At 48.6% G+C, this 22355-nt stretch overlaps 1 protein-coding gene across 3 annotated transcripts; it reads right to left on the reverse strand.

The window, feature by feature from the left end:
- Positions 1–1927: 1927 nt before the first annotated feature.
- On the reverse strand, positions 1928–15509 carry LOC119967880 (beta-1,3-galactosyltransferase 5-like). Of its 3 annotated transcripts, none has more exons than XM_038800967.1 (3): positions 15272–15509; positions 6291–7343; positions 1928–2755 (listed from the first exon to the last, which is right to left on the reverse strand). In XM_038800967.1, exon 2 carries the CDS (start codon positions 7326–7328, stop codon positions 6375–6377), a length of 954 nt encoding a protein of 317 aa, XP_038656895.1. In that variant the 5' UTR covers positions 7329–7343; positions 15272–15509; the 3' UTR covers positions 1928–2755; positions 6291–6374. The 3 variants fall into 3 exon arrangements, 2 of the variants coding, with proteins under 2 accessions (XP_038656895.1, XP_038656894.1); XM_038800966.1 differs by having other exon boundaries at positions 6291–7340; positions 15267–15509; XR_005461092.1 differs by lacking the exon at positions 6291–7343 and having other exon boundaries at positions 15267–15509.
- Positions 15510–22355: the final 6846 nt, after the last annotated feature.

The raw sequence follows: 22355 nt of genomic DNA on the forward strand, positions 1-22355 counted from the left end.
AAAGACTGTGTGGAGACGTGGGAGTCATGCGACATGGCTTTGGGAACCAGTAATATTGATTGCCGAACGGCATCGGCACAGTCTGACGTTGGTGGCGTCTGACCTGCGCCCTCGCAGGCAAGTTGCTCAGGTTCAGGGTGGGCATTGTGGTGAACCACTGTGCACGTGTATTAGGAGATGTACGGTAGGACCTGCACTACAGGTTCGCCGGTAGCCCCTGCCGGCTAGCTCCGCCCACAAGGAGCGGTATAAATATGCGTGTCCTCCATTGATCTGCCATTTCGCCAGCTGCAGCAAGAGGCCGCGTATCTGACTGTAATAAAGCCTCAGTTGTACCCAATCTGAGTCTTTCGTGCAATTGATCGTGCATCAGCCATATCTAGAATTTCTGTACTATCGTCTACAAGACTGATTCCTCTTTCTGTGTTTATCTCAGAAGGTGTTAATGCTAACACCCGTGCAAAAGTGAATCATCCAGCACATGTTTTGAGCTCATCGACCTCCGTGAGCGAATATCTCATTAGACTTTGATTCTGGGCCCTGGAACCCACTTGATACAATAATTATTTTCTCTGTGGTCTCTGCAATGTAAATATTTATTGTGACCTTCCTCCCTACTTCGACAACCTGTGAATAGACTAACCCTCTGAGTTCATGGTATCTTGAATTCGTTGTGGGGTTTGTAGCCATCTAAAATGGACACCAGTCTACAAAATGGAGAACCGCAAAGAATACAGGGAAAAACAGCCATAGTAAGGACACACAGCTTGCAGAAGCATTTAGCATTTAGCACGTACAAAAACCAGTTTTAAGGCAGCTACAGAAACTCAGCCAAAGGTGCAAATAGGAAAACAATCTGCATACTAATGAGGTGATACCGGCCCAGTCCCAGATACAATAGATACATTTAAGTATCGATGGATACTTTTCAATAGCTACCCAGCCAGGATGGCGCCAGAGAAACCAGAACAATGAGCCTTAGGAACCGCCCCAGCCATTGAGAAACGACCCCAGGATAGGGGAGTTCAAAACGTATTGATTGGGAAAGACCCAATCGATCCCCAGCAGGTGAGGAAGCCCGCCCCAAGGGGCACGGACCTCTGGGGACCTATAAAAAGAAGGTCCCGCACATGGTTCTGCCTGTTGCTTCTTGACTCCGGCCTAGACTGTTGCATCCTGACCCCGGCCTCCGACTCCGGCCTCCAGAATCCTGTCTTTCATCACCGGCCTTTGAGCATCAGCCATCTATCAGTAAGTGCCAAAACAACGATCGCTACGTGACCCAGGCATTGCTTATACTCTTGCCGACTTTAATAACCAGAAGTTGCAGACCAAGAACGGGACGAAGGCCTTGCCCCCCGACCTTGCCTTTCTAGATAAGTATTTAGTCGTCTAATAGTAGGAATAAATATTAGTCTTTTAGCGTGTGCATGAGTATTTTATAGAACAGTACAGCACAGAACAGGCCCTTCGGCCCTCGATGTTGTGCCGAGTAATGATCACCCTACTCAAATCCACCCTATACCCGTAACCCAACAACTCCCCCCCTTAACCTTACTATAGGACACTACGGGCAATTTAGCATGGCCAATCCACCTAACCCGCACATCTTTTTTGGACTGTGGGAGGAAACCGGAGCACCCGGAGGAAACCCACGCACACACGGGGAGGACGTGCAGACTCCACACAGACAGTGACCCAGCCGGGAATCGAACCTGGGACCCTGGAGCTGTGAAGCATTGATGCTAACCACCATGCTACCATGCTGCCCAATAACCAATATATCTGTTATAATAAACACTAATTGTTTGGACTTACTGATCGGTGTTTAGATTTATTGCTTTGAACTTGACCTTGATAACTTGTGACGGTGTCTCTTACAGCACCTGGCGACTCCAGAGCATAGATACAGATACAGAGCCAAGCCAGTGTTAAGCACATGTCCTTTATTGGAGGCGTGTTAATCACACTAACAGTAGAACGAGCAACAGGTTACGAATAGAAAATTGGAACCAGTCCTTAGGGGCTGGGAAATACTGCGTATAAAGGGGGAAAGAAAAATACATTTCTGCTCACAGGTGGGGGCTGAGGAGAAATTAGTGCCGTTTAAGTTAACCCTCTCCTATCTGCAGCCAAGGTTGAGACATTGGAGCTCAAGCTATTGAAGATAACCCGTAGCGGGCCTCCTCGAACAGGCGCCGGAATGTGGCGACGAGGGGGCGTTTCACAGTAACTTCATTTGAAACCTACTTGTGACAATAAGGGATTATTGTTATTATAATAACATATTAACTGGATAGAGGATTGGCTTGCGAACAAAAAGCAGAGTCGGGATAAACGGGGCCCTTTACAAGTTGGAGAACTGTAACCAGGAGCATCACAGGGCTCAGTCCTGGCACCTCAACGACTTCCGATCCACGCTCAGGATTTTGATGAAGGGTTTGAGTGTATGGCAGCTACATTTACTGGCAAGTGTACATAGCAAAGTTAGTTCTGAGGAAGATACAAAGAGACCGCAAAGAGATATAGAAAGGTTAGGTACATGGGCAGAAGAATGGAAACACAAAATACGATTCGCTTGGAGAGACTGGAGAAATCGGTGGTGCAGAGGGATCTGGGTGTCCCAGTGCATGAATCGCAAAAAGTCAGCATGCAGGTACAGCAAGTCATTGGAAAGTCAATTGGGTTGGCTCCTTGAAGGATCTTGAGATTTTGGAAATTTTTATTCAATTCAATTCAGGGTTCTTGAGCATTGCTGAAACTCAGGCGAAAATCAAGTTAAAAACTTGTCAGGTGCAAATAAGAATTGTTTTATTTGGAGTTCATTGGTTACAACTTGAAAATCATTTAAAAGGTAGTTTGTAGACAATTTGATTTTCTTCAAAGAATCACAGGAATTATCTTCTGAGACAGTAGCCTGAACACAACTTTAAAAGTCAAAGTCTGAAGTCAAAGTATGAAAATGAAATATGAATACAGAACTCTTTTCTAATTCTCTTCCTTTACTTTATGGCTCTTTCTGTCTCTCGCTCTGGCTCTCTGTCTTTCTCTCTCTCTCTCTCCAACTCTCTGCTGTTCCTTTCTATCTTTCTCTCCTTCTTTCTTCTTCCTTTCTGCCTCTCTCCTTTCCTTTCCTTTCCTTTTCTTTTCTTTTTCTCTAAAATGGTGGCCAAATCGTCCATGGATATACTATTTCATATCTGTCTTAAGCGATCCGATCACACCCCAATATAATCCTAATTGGTTTGGGTTAGACTCAAACACATTTGATTTGATAACAAGCTGCCCAACTTCACGATGTAACATTACTTCCAATTGTTGCTTGTCTGCAACAATGGAGACCTTATATTATCTCATCATACTATGCGAGGCATAATTCCGAAAATATAATTCAAACTGTCTTTTAATGTTGGAATCAAATATATATATTATATTTGATTCGATGTTTTAACTGTCCATTTATTAAAAACAAGGCAACACAGTCTAAAATGTTTCAGCTATTATAATCGTGGGATGTGATTTACTCTAATCTGAAATGGCGTGAGAATCATGCAATTTGTTCATCCTTATTCCTCGTTGCCATGGATTCAACCCTTGTCCTTGGAAAAAATGTAATGTTCTTATCAAACTTTTGAGTTTTGCAAACTCATGACTGAGTTTGGAAATTGTATGTTTCTTTCATTTTAAAACTGGGAATTAATATTTATGCTTTAGCCAGCTTTTTACCGATATTAAGTGTATTTGAAATACCTAGAACATAGAACATAGAACAGTACAGCACAGAACAGGCCCTTCGGCCCTCAATGTTGTGCTGAGCAATGATCACCCTACTTAAACCCACGTAACCCGTATACCTGTAACCCGACAATCCCCCCATTAACCTTACACTACGGGCAATTTAGCATGGCCAATCCACCTAACCCGCACATCTTTGGACTGTGGGAGGAAACCGGAGCACCCGGAGGAAACCCACGCACACACGGGGAGGACGTGCAGACTCCGCACAGACAGTGACCCAGCCGGGAATCGAACCTGGGACCCTGGAGCTGTGAAGCATTGATGCTAACCACCATGCTACCGTGAGGCCCCCCTGGCTTCTACACTCCTATTACAAGGATATGGGAGTATGGAACTCAAGAACCGTTGCTACAGCTACACAGGGAGTTGATGAGACCACAACTAGGGTCCTGTGTACAGGTCTGGTCAGGTTCCTTGAAGAGGGAGGTAATTGCATCGAAGCAGTTCTGAGAAGGTTCACTTGGCTGGTCCCTGTGATGAAGGGGGTTTGACTGATCAGGAAAGGTTGGACAGGGACACACTGGAGTTGTGAAGAATGGGAGGCGATCGTCTTGAAACATATAGTATTCTGAGGGGACCGGACAGGGTATATCCCCATTTGGGGGAGTCTAGAATCGAGGCAGATTGAAAATAAGAGTTCTCCTATTTAGGCCGATGATCAGGAGAAATGATACCGTTCAGGAAGTCGTCAATCTTTAGAACTTTCAGTGAGCAGTGGGCATGGACCATTGAATCTGAACAGGGCTGTGTTTGACAGATCTTTGATTGACAAGAGAGTTTTGGGGTCTGCAGGGACGGAATGGGGAGTAGGGGAGAAGGGAGGGGTGGAAGACAATAATCAGATCAAGCATGATCGTATTGAATGGTGGAAAAGACTGAAGGGGTCAAAAGGCTTAAGCCTGTTCCTATTTATTGGGCTCTAATGGTCTCATGGTCAAAACGATACAGAGCGGGATTCTCCGTTGTGAGTCAGCCCCGTTACCGGTGGCAACGAGGATTCACCATTTGGCCATTCGCTGTTGGTAGGATTCTCCACTCCCACCTCTGTCAATAGGAATTCCCCACACCGCCAGGGAACCTGTGGCCGGGAGTGCACTACCAGTGGGCCCAAGCACCCCGCCGGCAGCAAACAGCCGGAGAATCCCCGCCCGTTTCCTGCTTTTGAGGCGTCCTGCGGCTTTGAAAGAAAACCATTATCACTGACTCCCTTCTTGCTCAGGAGGGGGCCCATTCGGCCCCTCGGGCCTGTGCCGGCCCGCTGACAGAGCACCCTACCAAAGCCCACCCACTCCCCCTGTCCCCATAACCCCGCCTACATCTTTGGACAGCAGGCGACAATTCAGCACGGCCAATCCACCCAACCCGCACGGCTTTGGGCTGTGGGAGGAAACCGGAGCACCCGGAGGGAACCCACGCAGGCACGGGGAGGAGGTGCAGACTCCGCACAGACAGAATTGAACCTGGGTCCCTGGGGCTGTGAGGCATGCGTGCTAACCACTGTGTCCCCATAATACACGTGTAGTGATAGCAAAACCAGTGCTGATATGAGATTTAAACAGACGAATGTGAAACATTTCTATGTGTTCAATTTATATCCTTGTTTTGCTCCATATGCTCCATTTTGTCGGCAGCCCGGGGGGGGGGGGGGGGGGGGGGGGGGGGGGGGTGATTTCCCGAGGGCGTGGGGCTGCCCCACAACGGGAAACCCCATTGACCGGCCTATCAGAGCATCCCCACCGGTGGGCTGAAGCAGAAATGTGGAGCGATTCCTTGAAAAGCATTCATAGAATCTCAACAGTGCAGAAGGAGTCCATTCGACCCATTGAGTCTGCACCAACCCACTGAAAGAGCATCGTACCTACGCCCACATCCTATACCTGTCGCCTCGCCTAAGGGCAATTTAGCTTCGACCGTCCACCTGACCTGCCCATCTTTGGACGTCAGTTCAATTTGACCGTCCCTGGACCCCCCTCCCTTCCTGTGAAAGAGCTCTCTAATCAGTTCCAATCTCACCCAGCTCTTTTCTCCAGAACTCTGGAAAAACAATTCTCCCCTTCGACAATTTATCCAGTTCCTCTTTGGAAAGTTATTTCTGAAGCTGGTCACAGCGGCGGACAAATTCTCCACATCTTCACCCTGATCCATTTATCTTCCCAAAAAAACAAACTCTTCGATACGATGATATTAATTTTAAAATGACACTAGATGTCGGGATGTGACTTTGGCTCTGCTCCAGGTTGAGAAGCTGGGAGATGCCAAACTGAGTCTCCGCAGCACCATCACTGGGTGGAGGGTGTAACTACAGCATGGCCACCACTTAAACTCTATTTCCACAATAAATGTGAAGAGAAAGGAGGAAATGTGTGCAGGTGGATCATTTTCTTCAGTGACAAGAGAAATGAAACACCTTGTATCTCTTTGCAACATGTGCAACATATATATATGAATGTGCATTAACTATTAAGCCAGCACAGCAGCAACAAGGTCCTTACAAGGTTGTAATGATGTTGGACAGCACAGGGATTAGGGGAAGTGATGGGGTCAGCGTCAAGCCTCCCCCAGATGGCCTCCATCCTTCACACATCTCCAGGGCAGTGCTTATCTGCTGTATCTGCCAGTGATTTCCAGTAGATCAGCAGCTCAGAGGGATTCACCTGGTGCACGGTGATGAGTTTGCGAAACTTGCAAACAGAAAACGTCACCTTCCCATTGAAGAACTTCTCCTCCGAGTGGATTTCCACTGGATCAATCTTCAACTCCGCCAAGCACAGCCCGATGTAGACGTCCTCCAGTTTAAAGTAGGGGACGATCCTGGAAATATTCCAGACTCGATTGGCAACATCGGCCGACATCACGTACCCAGTGCCGGAGCAGAATGGTGGATATTTTTCCTGAGGGTATTCCTGCTCACTGACGTACCATTTACTGGAAATGTCCCTGATGGGCCCGAAATTTCTCATGATGAAGCCGGTGAAGATGTTTGTGTGATTCATTCGCAACAAGAGCTTGGTCAGATAATCCACGTTCACAAACATGTCGGAATCGGTTTTCATCACGAAGGATACGGACGGACAGAATCGGTTCACCCATTCCAGGCCCATCAGCACCTTGAGGGTCAGGTTGTAATAACTGTCGGTGAAATTTTTCTGGATGATGTCCTTGTGCAGTGAACTCTCTTTCTGCAGCTGTTCCTGATGCTCTCGGCTGTACCCCAGCAAGAAGTAGGTCACCACCCTCTGGCCGTGGGCGGTCCTCACTCTCCCCCACGTCTGGCGAACGGCCGAGCGAGCTACTAACTGGTCCTGGGCACTGGTGACCAGGAGGACCAGGAATGGGGGCCGGGTCTGACAGCTGCTATTCGGCAACATGAGGAAGGAGTGGTCACTTAACTTTGCAACATGCAAATAGTCAACCGTGTACTGGCTTAAATATCCAAGTATAATTAATGTCAGCAATATGGGTACAAGGGACAAAATAGATTTCCTTTTTGGAAGCAATTTGAAACAACTTCTCCCCAAAAATATCTTCATGCTTCGAGTTGCCTGTAAAGTAAAATAAACAAGTTGGTTTTGGTCGATTCCAGGTTAGGCAAAGAAAAATACATCCCAGTTTAAGATTAATGGGCCTGACTGGGAACATAGGAATATAAGGTAATTCAGCCCCCTCGAGATTACTCCGTCTGTCAGTGAGATTTTGGCTGATTTGTCTCTGAACTTCATCATCTACAAGGCACAAAGTCAGGAGTGTGATGGAACACTCTCCACTTGCCTGGATGAGCGCAGCTCCAACAACACTCAAGAAGCTCCACACCATCCAGCACTGTTTGATTGGCACCTCATCCACAAACATTCACTCCCTCCCCCACCGACGCACCGTACCGATTGTGTGTACCATCTACAAGATGCATCGCAGGAACTCCCCAAGGTTCCTTCGGCAGCACCTTCCAAATCCACGACCACTACCATCTAGAAGGACAACAGCAGCAGATACCTGGGAACCCCACCACCTGGAGGTTCCCCTCCAAGTCACTCACCATCCTGACTTGGAAATATATCGGCCGTTCCTTCACAATCGCTGGGGGGCAAAATCCTGGAACTCCCTCCCTAACAGCACAGTGGGTGTACCTACACCTCAGGGACTGCAGTAGTTCAAGAAGGAAGCCATCAGCACCTTCTGAAGGGGCAGCTAGGGATGGGGTGTAAATGCTGGTTTAATCAGCCACACCAAACATCCTGTGGATGAAAATAAACTCAAGGGTACAATTTGGTTCCTTAAGCCTCAAAAAAAATCTATCATTCTCCGACTCAAACACCACACCTGTACAATCCCTACAATGCAGAAGGAGGCAATTTGGCTCATCGTGTCTGTTCACTGTTACTCGGTACACGTAACAATAAACAAATCTAATCCAATCTAAACTAATCTAATCTACTTAAACCCAATCCCCCGCCCTTTCCCCGTAACATCACATAAACGTTTGGACACTTAAGGGCAATTGATCACGGCCAATCCACCGACCTACACATCTTTGGGCTGTGGGAGGAAACCGGAGCACCCGGAGCAAACCCACGCACACACGGGGAGGATGCACAGACTCCGCACAGACGTCACTCGAGGTCGGAATCGAACCAGCCAGCCTCAACAGCGTTTTGAGTTCACGATTTCCGCTTCCTTTTATTCGGCGAAGAGCTTCCTGAACGGCTGCGTTCTCGCTTGAAGATTCTGTCCCTTATTTGGCAGAGTTTTTAAGAGGAGGGTCGGGGCTGATCAGGGATCAAAAATAGACTTTATACGTTGTAGTATGAGCTACAGCTGACGCGTTAAAGTGGCTACTTTACAGCTGCCTTTACGAAGGAAGTAGCTGTTTTGCAAATCACATTGAAAAAGGAAGTAGTTTGGACAGATTGCAAGTTAAAAACAAAATGACAAAGAGAGGTGATTAGATCGCTGGCTCTGCTTCATGTTGATGTGGAAAACAGGATCAGGCGAGGTCCATCCACGGACACTGAGGGAAGTGAGAGTGGGAAATGCGGAGGCGCTGGCCATAATATTCCTGTCTTCCTGAGACTCGAGTGTGGTTCCAGGAGGCGGGAGAACTGCAAATGTTGCACCTCTGTTCAGAAAAAAGGACGGCAGGATAAACCCAGCAACCAAAATCCAGTCAGTATAACCGCGGAGAAACCTCCACAATTCAGGAAACAACTAACAGTCACTTGCCTAAATTCAGGTTAGGTCAGGAAAGCTGGAATGTATTCTTGAAGGGCAAATCGTGTTGAAATTAACTTGCTGGATTATTTTGGAAGCAGTCAGAGAGACGGCCGATGAGGGTGACGCGGTGGATGTGGTGCACATGGGCGTCCAAAAGGCCTTTGATAAAGGGCCGTGCGACAGACCTACGAGCAAGGGTTCGAGCTGATGGAATAAAAGGGACAAGGGGCGACATGGACATGAAATTGGCTGAGCGACAGGAAGCAGTAAGGAGCGCTTTATGGATGCTTTTCAAGGCTGGACCTTCCCGTGTAATTTCCCAGGGCTCAGTTAGCATCCCTGCTCTTCCTGGTTCATGTCTTGTTGTCTAGGGCACAATTTTGGAATCTGTGGACGATGCACAACGTAGAAAGTGCAGGCAAATCTCTGTTGTCCGGTACGTCGCTACATGTGACGATAAACATCAATCAACCAATCGAGGCTCGGGGAACTTGGAGGAGGGGGGGGGCGCCACTGGTTAATGAAAGATCCCTGTTCACTGAAATGTAAGGTGACTCTCGTGTTTTCCAGTCGATGAGAAAGCGACGGGATGACAACAAGCCTCGGATTGAGAGAGGGCGGTGCAGAAGGTGACGAGAAGGAGCTAGTCTGCCAGAATGCAGACAGACCCCTGCTAACTATTACCAGTGAGTTGGATGCGCTCAATCGAAAAGCAGAGCCGACCCCTTGAATTTCAGCCGGTTATTGTGCTGGATAACAGAAACGTCAGTGTACTGTGCACTGTGAGGAGACCAGTATGACGCTTCAAAAGAATGTTGGTGCGATGGGCAGACGAATGAGAGGTGAAACTTAACGCAGAGGAATGTGAAGTCGTCAATTGCAATGGGAAGAGCAACGATGTGGCAGTGGGGAAACAAATGTAACTCTGAAGGGGATGTGTGGGCTTCGCGGTATAGTCACCAGGCTAATAATCCATGGGGAAGGCTCTGGCGACCCAGCTTCGAATCCCACCAGGGGCAGACGGTGAAATTTGAATCAGCTAAAAATCTGGAATGAAACGTGGCCTCCCGACCGTGTAACCATCACCAATTGTCTTTAGGGAAGGAAATCTGCCACCCTCACCCTGTCTGGCCTACATGTGACTCCAGGTTCACGGTTGACGCTGAACTGACCTCTGAAATGGCCTGGCTAGCCAATCAGTTCCAGAGCAAGGGGAGATGGGCAATTTGAGTCCCTGCAGTGCAGATGGAGCCAATTCAGCTGATTGAGTCCACACTGACCGTCTGAAAGCACCCCTGACCTAGGCCCACTCTCCCGCCCTATCCCTGTGACCCGATAACCCCACCTAACCTAGTGGGCACGAAGGGATAATTTAGCCGTGACCAATCCACCTAACCTGCACTGTCTTTGGACTGTGGGAGGAAACCGGAGCACCCGGAGGGAACCCACGCAGACACGGGGAGGACGTGCAGACTCCGCACAGACAGTGACCCGAGGTCAGATTTAACCTGGGTCCCTGGTGTTGTGAGACAGAGTGGTTGCCACCGTACCACCTGTTGTGTTCTGCTTCTTCACGTAGTATAAGCTGCTTCCTTGATGTGCGCTCTGACAAAGGAAGGTTCAGATTGGAGATAGGTTTAACACATTTATTGAACAGTTAACAATTCTCCTACTTGTGTTCGACTCTCCAGCTAATCTAGCTATAGTAACTCAGCCTAACTAACCAGTCTGCTCTAAGCCACCCTGACTGGGAAATATATCGGCCGTTCCTTCACTGTCGCTGGGGGCAAAATCCTGGAACTCCCTCCCTAACAGCACAGTGGATGTACCTACACCTCAGGCACTGCCGCGGTTTAGGATGGCAGCTCACCGCCTCTTTCTGAAGGCTCATTTCAAATACGCATGTGAGGGGTTCCCCGGCGCCCGGGACCTACTCACCGTACCTGGGCGACCTCGTCACGGCATCATTTAGTGCCGCTGTCCACAAATATTGACCAGTTGCAATGGCACCTGGGAGGGTCTCCCAGACCATTAGGTGCTGACGGATGGTTGGGGGTAGGGCAGGGTGGCACCCTGGCACTCCTGCTGGAAGTCGGGCACCTTGACAGTGCCAACCGGGCAGTGCCAAAGTTCCCGAGGTGGCAATGTACGACTGGCAAGGGCACTGCCAGGGATAGGGTCCAGGGGGCCTTAAAGGCGGGGCGGAGGTGGGGGTGTCCCGAGGGGCGTCCCCAAGCTTGCGGGGGGTGGGGGGGGGCTCAAAAACTCATGGGGGGATGGGGGAGATTGGGTCAGCCAGACAGAAAAGCCCCCCGATCTATGAGAAGCCTTTACTGCTGGTGAGGTTGCTTTAAGTGCGGTCTCAGCAGAGAGTCACCCCCAAGGCCAGAATAAATGGCAAAGTGCTGTTCAAGAACGGGGCGTCTCTCGGAGCTGCAGCCACTGGGAAGCGCCCACCCAACTGGCCCAAAACCGGACACACGCTGTTTTTCTCTTCCCGGTTAAATCACGCCCAGAGTATCGTTTGCCACATCCAACTTGTGAAGACCCTTCAGGATCTCATTGTCACCACCCCCTGTGCTCGTACGCGGTCCATTCCAGCCCCACCAGAGACACAAGACCAGGGAAATCAGATTGATTTAAATGGCCGAGGTCTTTGATTGAGTCCAATAAACTACCATCAGCACCTTTGTAACTTTAAAACATTAGTAAGCGTCCCCTTCACCAAAATAAGATCTCTCCCCCCCCACCCCCAGTTCTTACATCTGCAATTTATGATAATGCATCTGCAATAATATTGTCCTTCCCGGGAATGTGCTCAATTTATATATTGTATTACAGTCACCGGAGATCCGAGACGGATTCAAACGGAAAGATTTACTCAGCAAGCCGCGACCATCTGAAGATTCTGGTTCCATTCCTGGCCGGCTTTTATTGCTGGGTGTTGAGGAGCCCCACGGTTCGATCTCTGCCCCTCAGCGGGGAGCTCGCGTTCCTCGAGCCCCATGGTTAGGATCAATTGGGTTGTCCCCATGCGTCTCTTTTTCTATGTGGCAGACAGTGACTAGTGGGGTACGTCAGGGATCGGGGCTGGCACCCCGGCTATTGGGGCAGCAGGGTAGCATGGTGGTTAGCATAAATGCTTCACAGCTCCAGGGTCCCAGGTTCGATTCCCGGCTGGGTCACTGTCTGTGTGGAGTCTGCACGTCCTCCCCCTGTGTGCGTGGGTTTCCTCCGGGTGCTCCGGTTTCCTCCCACAGTCCAAAGATGTGCGGGTTAGGTGGATTGGCCATGCTAAATTGCCCGTAGTGTCCTAATAAAAGTAAGGTTAAGGGGGGGGTTGTTGGGTTACGGGTATAGGGTGGATACGTGGGTTTGAGTAGGGTGATCATGGCTCGGCACAACATTGAGGGCCGAAGGGCCTGTTCTGTGCTGTACTGTTCTATGTTCTATGTTCTATGTTCTATTCACAATATATATTGATGGTTTAGGTGAGGAACCCAAATGTAATATCTCCACATTGACAGACGACACAAGGCTGGGTGGGACAGTGAACTGTGAGGGGGATGCCGAGGTGCTTCAACGTGATTTAGCCAGTTTGTGAGGGTGGGCAAACGAGTGGCAGATGCAGTATAATTTGGATAAAATGCGAGGTTATCCACTTGGGTCGCAAAATTGGGAAGGCGGATTATTATCTGAACGGCCATAAATTAGGAGAAGGGAATATGCAATGAGACCTGGGTGTCTCCGTACACCAGTCACTGAAGGTGAACATGCAGGCGGTAAAGAAAGGCAAATGGCATGTTGGCCTTCATAGCCAGAGGATTCGAGTAGAGGAGCAGGGGTGGCTTGCTGCAATCGTACAGGGCCTTGGTGAGGCCACATCTGGAGTATTGTGCGCAGTTTTGGTGTCCTTCTCTGAGGAAGGATGTTCTTGCTCTCGAGGGAGCACAGAGAAGGTTACCACACTGATTCAAGGGATGGCGGGACTGACCTATGAAGAGAGATTGAGTCGGTTAGAATTGTATTCGCTGGAGTTCAGAAGAATGAGGGGGAATCACATAGAATAAAATTCTAACAGGACTGGACAGGGTAGATGCAGGAAGGACGTTCCCAATGATGGGTGTGTTCAGAACCAGGGGTCACAGTCTCTGGATACAGGGTAGACTGTTTAGGACAGAGGGGTAGCACGGTGGCGCAGCGGTTTGTTAAGTAATGGGTTAAGAGACATTGCAATTAGCGGTCTCATTTATGTTAAGTGTTCAATGATTGACACGGATATGTAAAGGGGCTTCAGGTGAACTCTGGATCAGGTGATGTGATGATAGAGTTCAGTGCAGAGTCTGTTAAAATGAAATGAAGGTGTTTGTGAAAAGGAGCTGGACTTTTGTCTCTTCGTACCACAGCATCGATTACGTCTAACACAGTTAGCACTGCTGCCTCACGGCGCCGAGGTCACAGGTTCGATCCCGGCCCTGGGTCACTGTCCGTGTGGAGTTTGCACACTCTCCCCCGTGTCTGCGTGGGTTTCGCCCCCACAACCCAAAGATGTGCAGGTTAGGTGGATTGGCCACGCTAAATTGCCCCTTAATTGGAAAAAAATAATTGGGTAATCTAAATTTACAAAAAAAAGGACAGAGATGAGGAGAAACTTTCTTCACCCAGAGAGTGGCCGGCCTGTGGAATTCATAACCGCAGGAAGTAGTTGAGGCCAGAAAGTTGTATGTTTTCAAGAATTAGTTTGATATAGCACTTAGGGCAAAGGGGTTAAAAGGATGTGGGGGGAAGTTGGGATTAGGCTATTGAGTTGGATGGTCAGCCATGATCATAATGAATGGCAGAGCAGGCTCGAAGGGCTGAATGGCCTCTTCGTGCTCTTATTTTCTACGTTTCTAAGCTCCGTTACACCATAAACAAAGATGAAGATGGACAAATAGATTGATTCAAAGATTCCAAAGAGGTACAGAGAGGTGAACGTTTGGAATGAGAGATATGCAGTTAGCAGGGAGTTATGAGAGTTATATATGAGAGTTAGCGGTTTCAAATTCCTAGGGGTGCACATCACCAAAAATCTGTCCTGGTCCACTCACGTCGACGCTATCACCAAGAAAGCACAACAGCGCCTATGCTTCCTCAGGAAACTAAGGAAATTCGGCATGTCCACATTAACCCTGACCAACTTTTACAGATGCACCATAGAAAGCATCCTATCGGGCTGCATCACAGCCTGGTATGGCAACTGCTCTGCCCAGGACCGCAAGGAACTTCAGAGAGTCGTGAATACCGCCCAGTCCATCACACGAACCTGCCTCCCATCCATGGACTCCATCTACACCTCCCGCTGCCGGGGGAAAGCGGGCAGCATAATCAAAGATCCCTCCCACCCGGCTTACTCACTTTTCCAACTTCTTCCATCTGGCAGGAGATACAGAAGTCTGAGAACACGCCCGAACAGACTCAAAAACAGCTTCTTCCCCACTGTCACCAGACTCCTAAATGACCCTCTTATTGACTGACCTCATTAACACTACACCCTGTATGCTTCATCCGATGCCAATGCTTATGTAGTTACATTGTATATCCTGTGTTGCCCTATTATGTATTTTCTTGAATTTTGTTTAATTCCCTTTTCTTCCCATGTACTGAATGATCTGTTGAGCTGCTTACAGAAAAATACTTTTCACTGTACCTCGGTACACGTGACAATAAACAAATCCAATCCAATCCAATCCAATGTGGTACTAAATAATCGAGGTGAAGGGAGGAATGAAAGAGTCAGAAAATGTGAGGTGGAAACAGGAACAGAAAACAAAGCGGGAACGAGAGGAGCCGAAAGGGAAAGATAGAAAGATTGAAGCAGGTGAAAGACCAGCGGAAAGAGGGAGGGAAGCAAGAGGGGGGAAAAAGTGATGAAGTTGCCAAGGAAGACATGAGAGAGAAGAAAATATTAAACAGAGAAACGGCGCCGAAAGATTAAAAAGGTGGAAGCGAAGGAGGGAAAGAGATAGAGAAAAGGGAAAGTAAAAAAAAAAAACAAGAAAAAGGGGGAAGAACAGAAGGATGAGGGTAATAAAGGGTGACATGGGGAGAAGGTTGGGAAATCTAGGCTCAGAGCTCAGGCACAAAGAATCGCGGGAGGGGGTTGGTTCTGTGGGGTTCAATGAGGTATGGAATCCAATGTGGGAGGTGGGAGGGGGGGGGGGATATACCTCTATGCAGTCGGTCAGAAAATGGCAAGCATCTTTCAGATGATGGATTACCTGAAGAGAAGCGTCAATCCTTGCGTCTGCTGGTGGATACCAGGGTGTGGACCCAAACCTTGCACTTGTAGATCAACAGTCGCTGGCTGTCTTTGGTCCGTCAGCGGATCAGAGTTCTAACCGTGTGTACTTCCCGCACGCCCAACCCCAGTTTCTTCCAGCTCCTTAAGATATTTGGCAGGCAAACCAGAAGAGAAATAAGGAAACATTTCTTTGCAATGTTGAGTGGTCGTGATCGGGAATATTCTGATTGATCGTCTGGTGGAGGCAGATTAATTAGTAACTTTCCAAAGGGAACTGCGTAAATACTTGACGGGAAATGATTTACAGGTCTATGGCGAAAGGGCAAAGGCAGTGGGACTATTTGAGACTCCTCTAATGGAGCTGGATCAAGTGCCTCTCATTGATCAAGTGCCTCTGATCGTGCTGTGTCATTTCAGGATGTTATGATTGTCCCTTCTCCCCCCCCTCCCCAATCGCTAGTGTTGACATAGTCCCTATCTCAGTCAGGGAACCCGATTATCAGTCTAATGGTTGTGACACTGCTGTTTACTCGCTCTCAGCATTTCGAGAGCTTCAGCAGTCCGGGCAACATCTGGAATCGAATTCAATGTCACCTCGGGCTCTGTGACTACGTCATGTCTTGCTGGGTCAGGTCGCTTTGTGCTGGCTCTGCTGCATTCGGGGAAGTTGCATTCCTTGTCCATCCAGAGTCTCTGTGAGATTAGCTGCCGATATATCATCAGTAAAGGGCTGGTTTAGCTCACTTGGCTAAATCACTGGCTTTGAAAGCAGGCCAGGGCAGGCCAGCAGCACGGTTCGATGCCCGTACCAGCCTCCCCGAACAGGCGCCGGAATGTGGCGACTAGGGGCTTCTCACAGTAACTTCATTTAAAGCCTACTTGTGACAATAAGCGATTTTCGTTTCATTTAATTTCATTCAGTTTCAACCACCTCCTCTTCAGCCTTGACATCAGGGGTCGGGGAGTCAGCATTTTGTCCTGCGATTCTTTCGCTGGCCATTATTGGAGATTCTGTTGTTGGTTTCCTCTGTGTGAAACCTGCATCAGGTTGTTCCATGTCGTCGGTGTCATTTCCAGAGGGGCCTGGGTGGATTGGCATCCTGGTCACGTCCCTCAGCAATGTTCTAGTCACACTCGTTATCGTCCTCATCCACTCTCTCTTCAAGAAGTACCGTGAGGGCTACGATTTCCCCTCTGGTTGGGCACGGTGCTCAGTGGCTGGCCTGATCCCTTTCATTACCCACCTTTTCCTCAAATAATAATGCTACTTGAACAACGACGTCCTGTGGCTGAAGGTGTGAGGAGTTTCCGATTGGAGATTCATTCAAGCCCTTCTGGCCGGAGACTTGGGTCTAGGGAAATAAAGAGACTGCAAGGCTTCTTCTCAACCTTGGCCGGGATTCTCCCCTGCCCGGCGGGGCGTGGGGATCCCGGCGGGATGGAGTGGCGTGAACCACTCCGGCGTCGGGCCGCCCCAAAGGTGCGGAAGTCTCTGTACCTTTAGGGGCTAAGCCCTCACATTGAGGGGCTAGGCCTGTGCCGGAGTGGTTCCCACTCCGCCGGCTGGCGTGACTGGCCTTTGGCGCCCCACCAGCCGGGGCCGAAAGGACTTCGCCGGCCGGAGTAAGTCCGCGCATGCGCCGGAGCATCAGCGGCGCTAGGGGAGGGGGTCTCTCCCCCCTCCGCCACGGTGGAGGCTGTGGCGAAGGCGGAAGAAAAAGAGTGCCCCCACGGCACAGGCCCGCCCGCCGATCAGTGGGCCCCGATCGCGGGCCAGGCCACCGTGGGGGCACCCCCCGGGGTCAGATCGCCCCCGCGCCCCCCCCACCCCCCAGGACCCCGGTGCCCGCCTGGCAGAATCGCCACGGGGGGGCCCGCCGACTGGCCAGCGTGATCACTGCCCCCATCGAGTCTCGGGGTCGGAGAATTCGGGACACGGCTGGGGGCAGGATTGGCGCCGGCCCCGGGAGATTCTCTGACCCGGCGGGGTGGGGGGGGGGGGGGGTCGGAGAATCCCGCCCCTTGACTGCAAACAGGATGGAGAGTGTCGGTAAGTTCCCTGATGTTACATCAAAGCGTGGCGTGGTCACCTTCCCTTGAACCCTGAGTGGAGTGTCCCCGGATTGTGAAGTAGAAGGGTGGATATTTGAGAAATTTGAGCTTCAGCTACTGTATGGGATCAGAAGGAATGGGCATCATGGGCGATGAATGTAGGAAATTCAGATATATTGTATTGTAGGTATTTGCTGCAGAAAGGGTTAAAAGCCTGGGTTAATAGTGTTTTAAAGAATCCTGGGTCAAAGATTTTGGCAACCGGACATGCGATTAAAGGATTGGAAAAAACTCGGGCGGATGAAATGTTATTTGGGTTAAGTAGATTCCCTGTATAATCTGTAGTGATATTCAGATATCAATAAACATGATCAATGTCTGTAAATGTAGTACAGTCATTTCAACACTAGATGGCTCACAGTCAGATACTATAAAACTGGATTCCCGCCTTTTCTAAGTCAGATGACGTGATGATGTGATTCAGAACAGTGAACAAGCGAGACATAGAACAGCTAAAGTGAGAGGTTAGAACTAGTTTGTTATAGTGTATAGTTATATAGTTGTCTGTATTGCACTTGAATTCTTTATTGTTAGTTTAGTATTGAGTAAAAGGACCCTATTATTGTATTACTCATTAAATAGTTCATCTTTCAACAAGAAGACTATTGGTCATTTTATCATCTTGGTGGATTCAAGTAATATATATATTTTAGATAAGTCTTTATTTAAAATATAACAGAATTAATTAGATTTCAGCTTGATACAATTATGTAATTACTGAGTGGAGCTTAGGTATCAGGTACTTTGCAGAAAAGCAGTTTCAATTGAGTGTTAATTGAAAAATGAAAATCGCTTATTGTCACGAGTCGGCTTCAATGAAGTTACTGTGAAAAGCCCCTAGTCGCCACATTCTGGCGCCTGTCCGGGGAGGCTGGTACGGGAATCGAACCGTGCTGCTGGCCTGCTTGGTCTGCTTTAAAAGCCAGCGATTTAGCCGAGTGAGCTAAACCAGCCGCTGGCTGGTTTTGGAGATTGGAGATGTGAGCAGAAGTCATGCATCTTAGCTCAGTTAAAGATATGTCTGTGGATCGATTAGCGGTTTCTTTCCAAGCAGTTCTGAATTGTGTGCTTGGAAGGTGAGCTGGAGCAAAGCGAGAAGCTGCTGCTGAAGAAATACAGCCAGAGTTTCTGTGTGGTTCTGACAGGAGTCAGGTCTTGTCTTTAAAGCAGTATGGAAACAGGAGGTGATAATGCAGAGGGATAACAAGGTGCACAGTGTATTGAGGTGACAGAAAGCACTAGCAGAGGGAAGCATGAGGGAGACAGTAATAATGTCTCCATTAGTGTCACTGTGCACGAGTACGGTAGATAAGATTGGTGAGTTGCAAGCGCAGATACGCACATGAAAATATGATGTTTTGGTGATAATGGACCTGGATCAGAGAAGAGCAGGACTGGGTAGTAAATGTTTCTGGATACACGGTGTTCAGGAAAGGTTGGGAGGAAGGAAAGGAGGAAATGTAGTGGTATTGAAAAAGCAGATAAAAGAAGCACAGGGAGAGCATGAGAAGAGACTGGCAGCAAACATAAAAGGGAATCTTAAAGTCTTCTCTCAGCATTTAAATAGGAAAATGGTGGTTAAAAAGAGGAGCGGGGCTTACTCGGGTCCAACAGGGGGATTTACACATGAAGGTTGAACCTATTAAACAAACACGATCTGTCTTTCACAAGGAAGAAGGTGCCTCCCAGGTCATGGTGATAAAGGAGGCAGCTCAGACAATTAAAATCGATAATGAAGTGTTGGCTAGTGTAGACTTGCAGCTTCCAGGTCCCTGGCTTTGAGGTACAGCTGGAAGCTGTTCTGGAAAATACAGAAAAGGTGTCATTTGAAACATTGAAGTCTGGCAATATCTGGTCTGAGAGGGTACAGGGAAAGAATAAACATTTTAAATAAGACACTTTCCCTGCTCTTGGCGCCTGTCTGTCTCCCGCCCCAGTGCTCAGATTTTAACAGAAGAGGAAAGTACCCAAGCCACAACAGACATATTTGAGAATAGATTGAATAAATTATTGGAAGAAAAGGAGACCATTTTACATAGAACTGCTGCACCAAATTTGAGAGCTGTTGAAAAACTGCAAAATGTGTGGGATAAGTTTCAAGAGTCAGTGTATGCATTTGAATCAAGCAGAAAGAAAGCTAGGATAAGCAGACAGGAGTTTGAACATGTCAAAAGAAGAAGATATGGTTTGTTTAACCAGTGCTTTGAGCATATCTCAGTGAAAATTGATCAGATCGACAAGATGATCTGTCAAAATACCAGCGCTCAGGCCCTCCCCCCACCATGCCCCTTTAAGCCCCGGAGCCCATCCCCCATCGGAGGTCCCGATCTTTCCCGCCAAAAAAGTATCAAGTGCGGGCTCCTCCTTCCCCCCCACCCACGAGGCAGCAGCAACGAGGAGAGCAGAACGCGAGGGAGCAGCAGCTGGAGAGGTCAGAACGGAGCACAGAGGAAGGAGGACAGAAAACAGAGAACCAGCATCAGGAGAGAAGAGGAGGAGAGAGAGAGAGAGAGAGAGAACTCGGTCATGGCAAAGGCAAGGCAAGCAGCCGAGTGTAAACTGTAATAGATCCAAAGAAGGCTAGGATTTAAAGTTAAAATGTTAAGGTGGGTCTGAAGGTCCCTACAACCAACCAGACAGCATCCAGAATCACTAATCTTTTTACCTTTCTGTAAAGAAAGTGTTTGCAACTTAAAAAAAAGTATAATAATAAAATAACTTAACCTGAAAAAGTGGTTATTAGCTTACTTCACATCCTTAATAACGCAGGACCCAGGACATCGATGCTATTAAGGGGTAAGTAGGTAAAATTCTTCGGTGAAGGTATGGGTTATACCGGGGGATAACTTGAAAAGATAGTTTGATCTGAATAGCACCCACCGAAGCCTGCATCGGAGTCAGGGAGTGAGAATCCCTGTTCACCATTTCGAATATTGGCCCTTTTTGGTATATGGGGAATTCTAAGAAGAGTGGTGAATTTGCAAAAACAAAGCGCTGTTTAAAAAGTTTCCAGTTCGAGCCCAGGTTCCCTGCAATGCGGAGAGGCGGCAGCGGGCGAACGGAGTCCATTCTGTAGGATGGCGCGGGACTGGTGGAAGGCAGATCACTGAAAGGTAGGTCTCAGAAGTGCGAGCATCCCTCAACTCCTGGTAGCATGAAGTGTTAGCTTGTGTAGGCTTGAGAGATGAACAGACACCTCCAACACTGATGAAGGTTCAACTCAATTTTATTAACTATTTCTAACTAACTAACACACAATGACTGTGGGTCTAAATGACGCTAACTTAAACTAGAGCCTTGTCCGAACCAGTTGATTCTCTCAGCACGTGGTATGAGTCTGTGCTGGGCTGGATGAGTTCCTGTTACACTCAGAGGCAGCACCCAGAATGAGCGGGAACCGTGGTGCCCTCTGCCTTTATAGTGTGTGTATTCTAACTGGTGATTGGCTGCGGTGTTTGTACATGTTGATTGGACCCCTGTGTGTGTCTGCACCGTGATATACTGGTGTATATTATGACAGATAAGGAGGAGGAAGTGGATTGGTTGTCTGAACTTAATAGTGATGGATCCGGATTTTCCCATCTTCCTCCGACTCAGGGCTGGTGCCAGAGAGCTGGAGAATTCCAAACCTTACACCCTCTTTCAAAAATGTGTGCAAGGATATGGCCAGCAACTCCGGGCCAGTCACTTTGAACCCAGATGGTGAGGGTGATAACAGGATCGATAATCACGCACAGGCGAATGTGGGTTAATTCTAAAAAGGCAGCAGGAAGCTTCTAACTATCTGGCTTGCATTCTTTGATGAAGTAACACAGGACATTGGTGAGGATAATCTTGTTGAAATGGGACAGAGGGACTTCCAAAAAGGCATTTAATAAAATGCTGCAAAGTTAAACCTCATGGAGTAATTGGGGCCGTAACAACTGTGATAAATGTGGGGATTTCAGAGACATTGTAGTGTATGTAGTTAGTGCTGTAAGGGTTAAAGGTTGTGGGGCAGTGTGCGTATTACTGCTGCAGTAGTGTTTTTTTAAATTCTGGTTTGCAGAAGACAGCTCGGTTGTTTGGGAGCCAGATGTGCAATCAAAGCATTGTAAAAGCTTGGGCAACTGGATTTTTGTTTGGATTAAGAGGGTTGCCTGAGGAGTAGATGGTTGGAGACAATCGTCTGGATTCTCCCGTTCCTCAGGCGAAGTGCCGGCGCCAACGGAGGATCCGTGATGTTTCACGACTTACGCACCCACACACGCACCGGTCATGCTAGAAAACATGGTGTAGTACCTGCCCACTGATGCCACAGCCCACCCCCACCACTCCCTCCAGCCCGAGCAGAAGCCCCCCCCCCATCCAGCGGCACGGATCCCAGCCGAGTGTGGCGGTGCTGGACGCTGTCCGCATGCAGGCTCACGACCACTGGGACCCCACGTGGCCTGTGCCATCAGGAAGCCGGCCCATCGTAGGTGGGGCATCAGAGGTGGGGCATCATGGATGGGCCGCCTGACGATGCGCCAACAGCGTTGCAACTGTGCGCGGCGTGCATCCCGATGATGGTGATTTGGAGGGAGGCAGAGCACCGCGACCCGGTATCCAGCTGGCGCCTGCCCCGATTCCAACGTCGGAATCCATTCTCCACTCAATCGCCGTTCCCGATTTCGGCGTCGGGCTACGGAGAATTCTGCCCAATGTGTTTCAGCTTGGTAAGGTGATGTGAATTATGGGAGGAGCAAGAGCACCGGGCATTTCAGGAAAGAAGCAGATTGGTCAGTTGGTTCCAGGAAGTCAAACCATGAAGACAAGTTGCTGAAGACCTCAGCTAGACCTAAACAGGTCTGTCTCTTACAACAGTCTCAAAGAACATCTCTTAAGCAAGTATATCTAGGTCTGCTGACATCATTTAAAAGTCGATGTTGAGCTGAAATAGTTTTGCTGTTTAACTGGGAATAAAGATAGCAGT

This window comes from Scyliorhinus canicula, chromosome 6, assembly GCF_902713615.1.
Source record: "Scyliorhinus canicula chromosome 6, sScyCan1.1, whole genome shotgun sequence".
NCBI classification, from domain to species: Eukaryota; Metazoa; Chordata; class Chondrichthyes; order Carcharhiniformes; family Scyliorhinidae; genus Scyliorhinus; species Scyliorhinus canicula.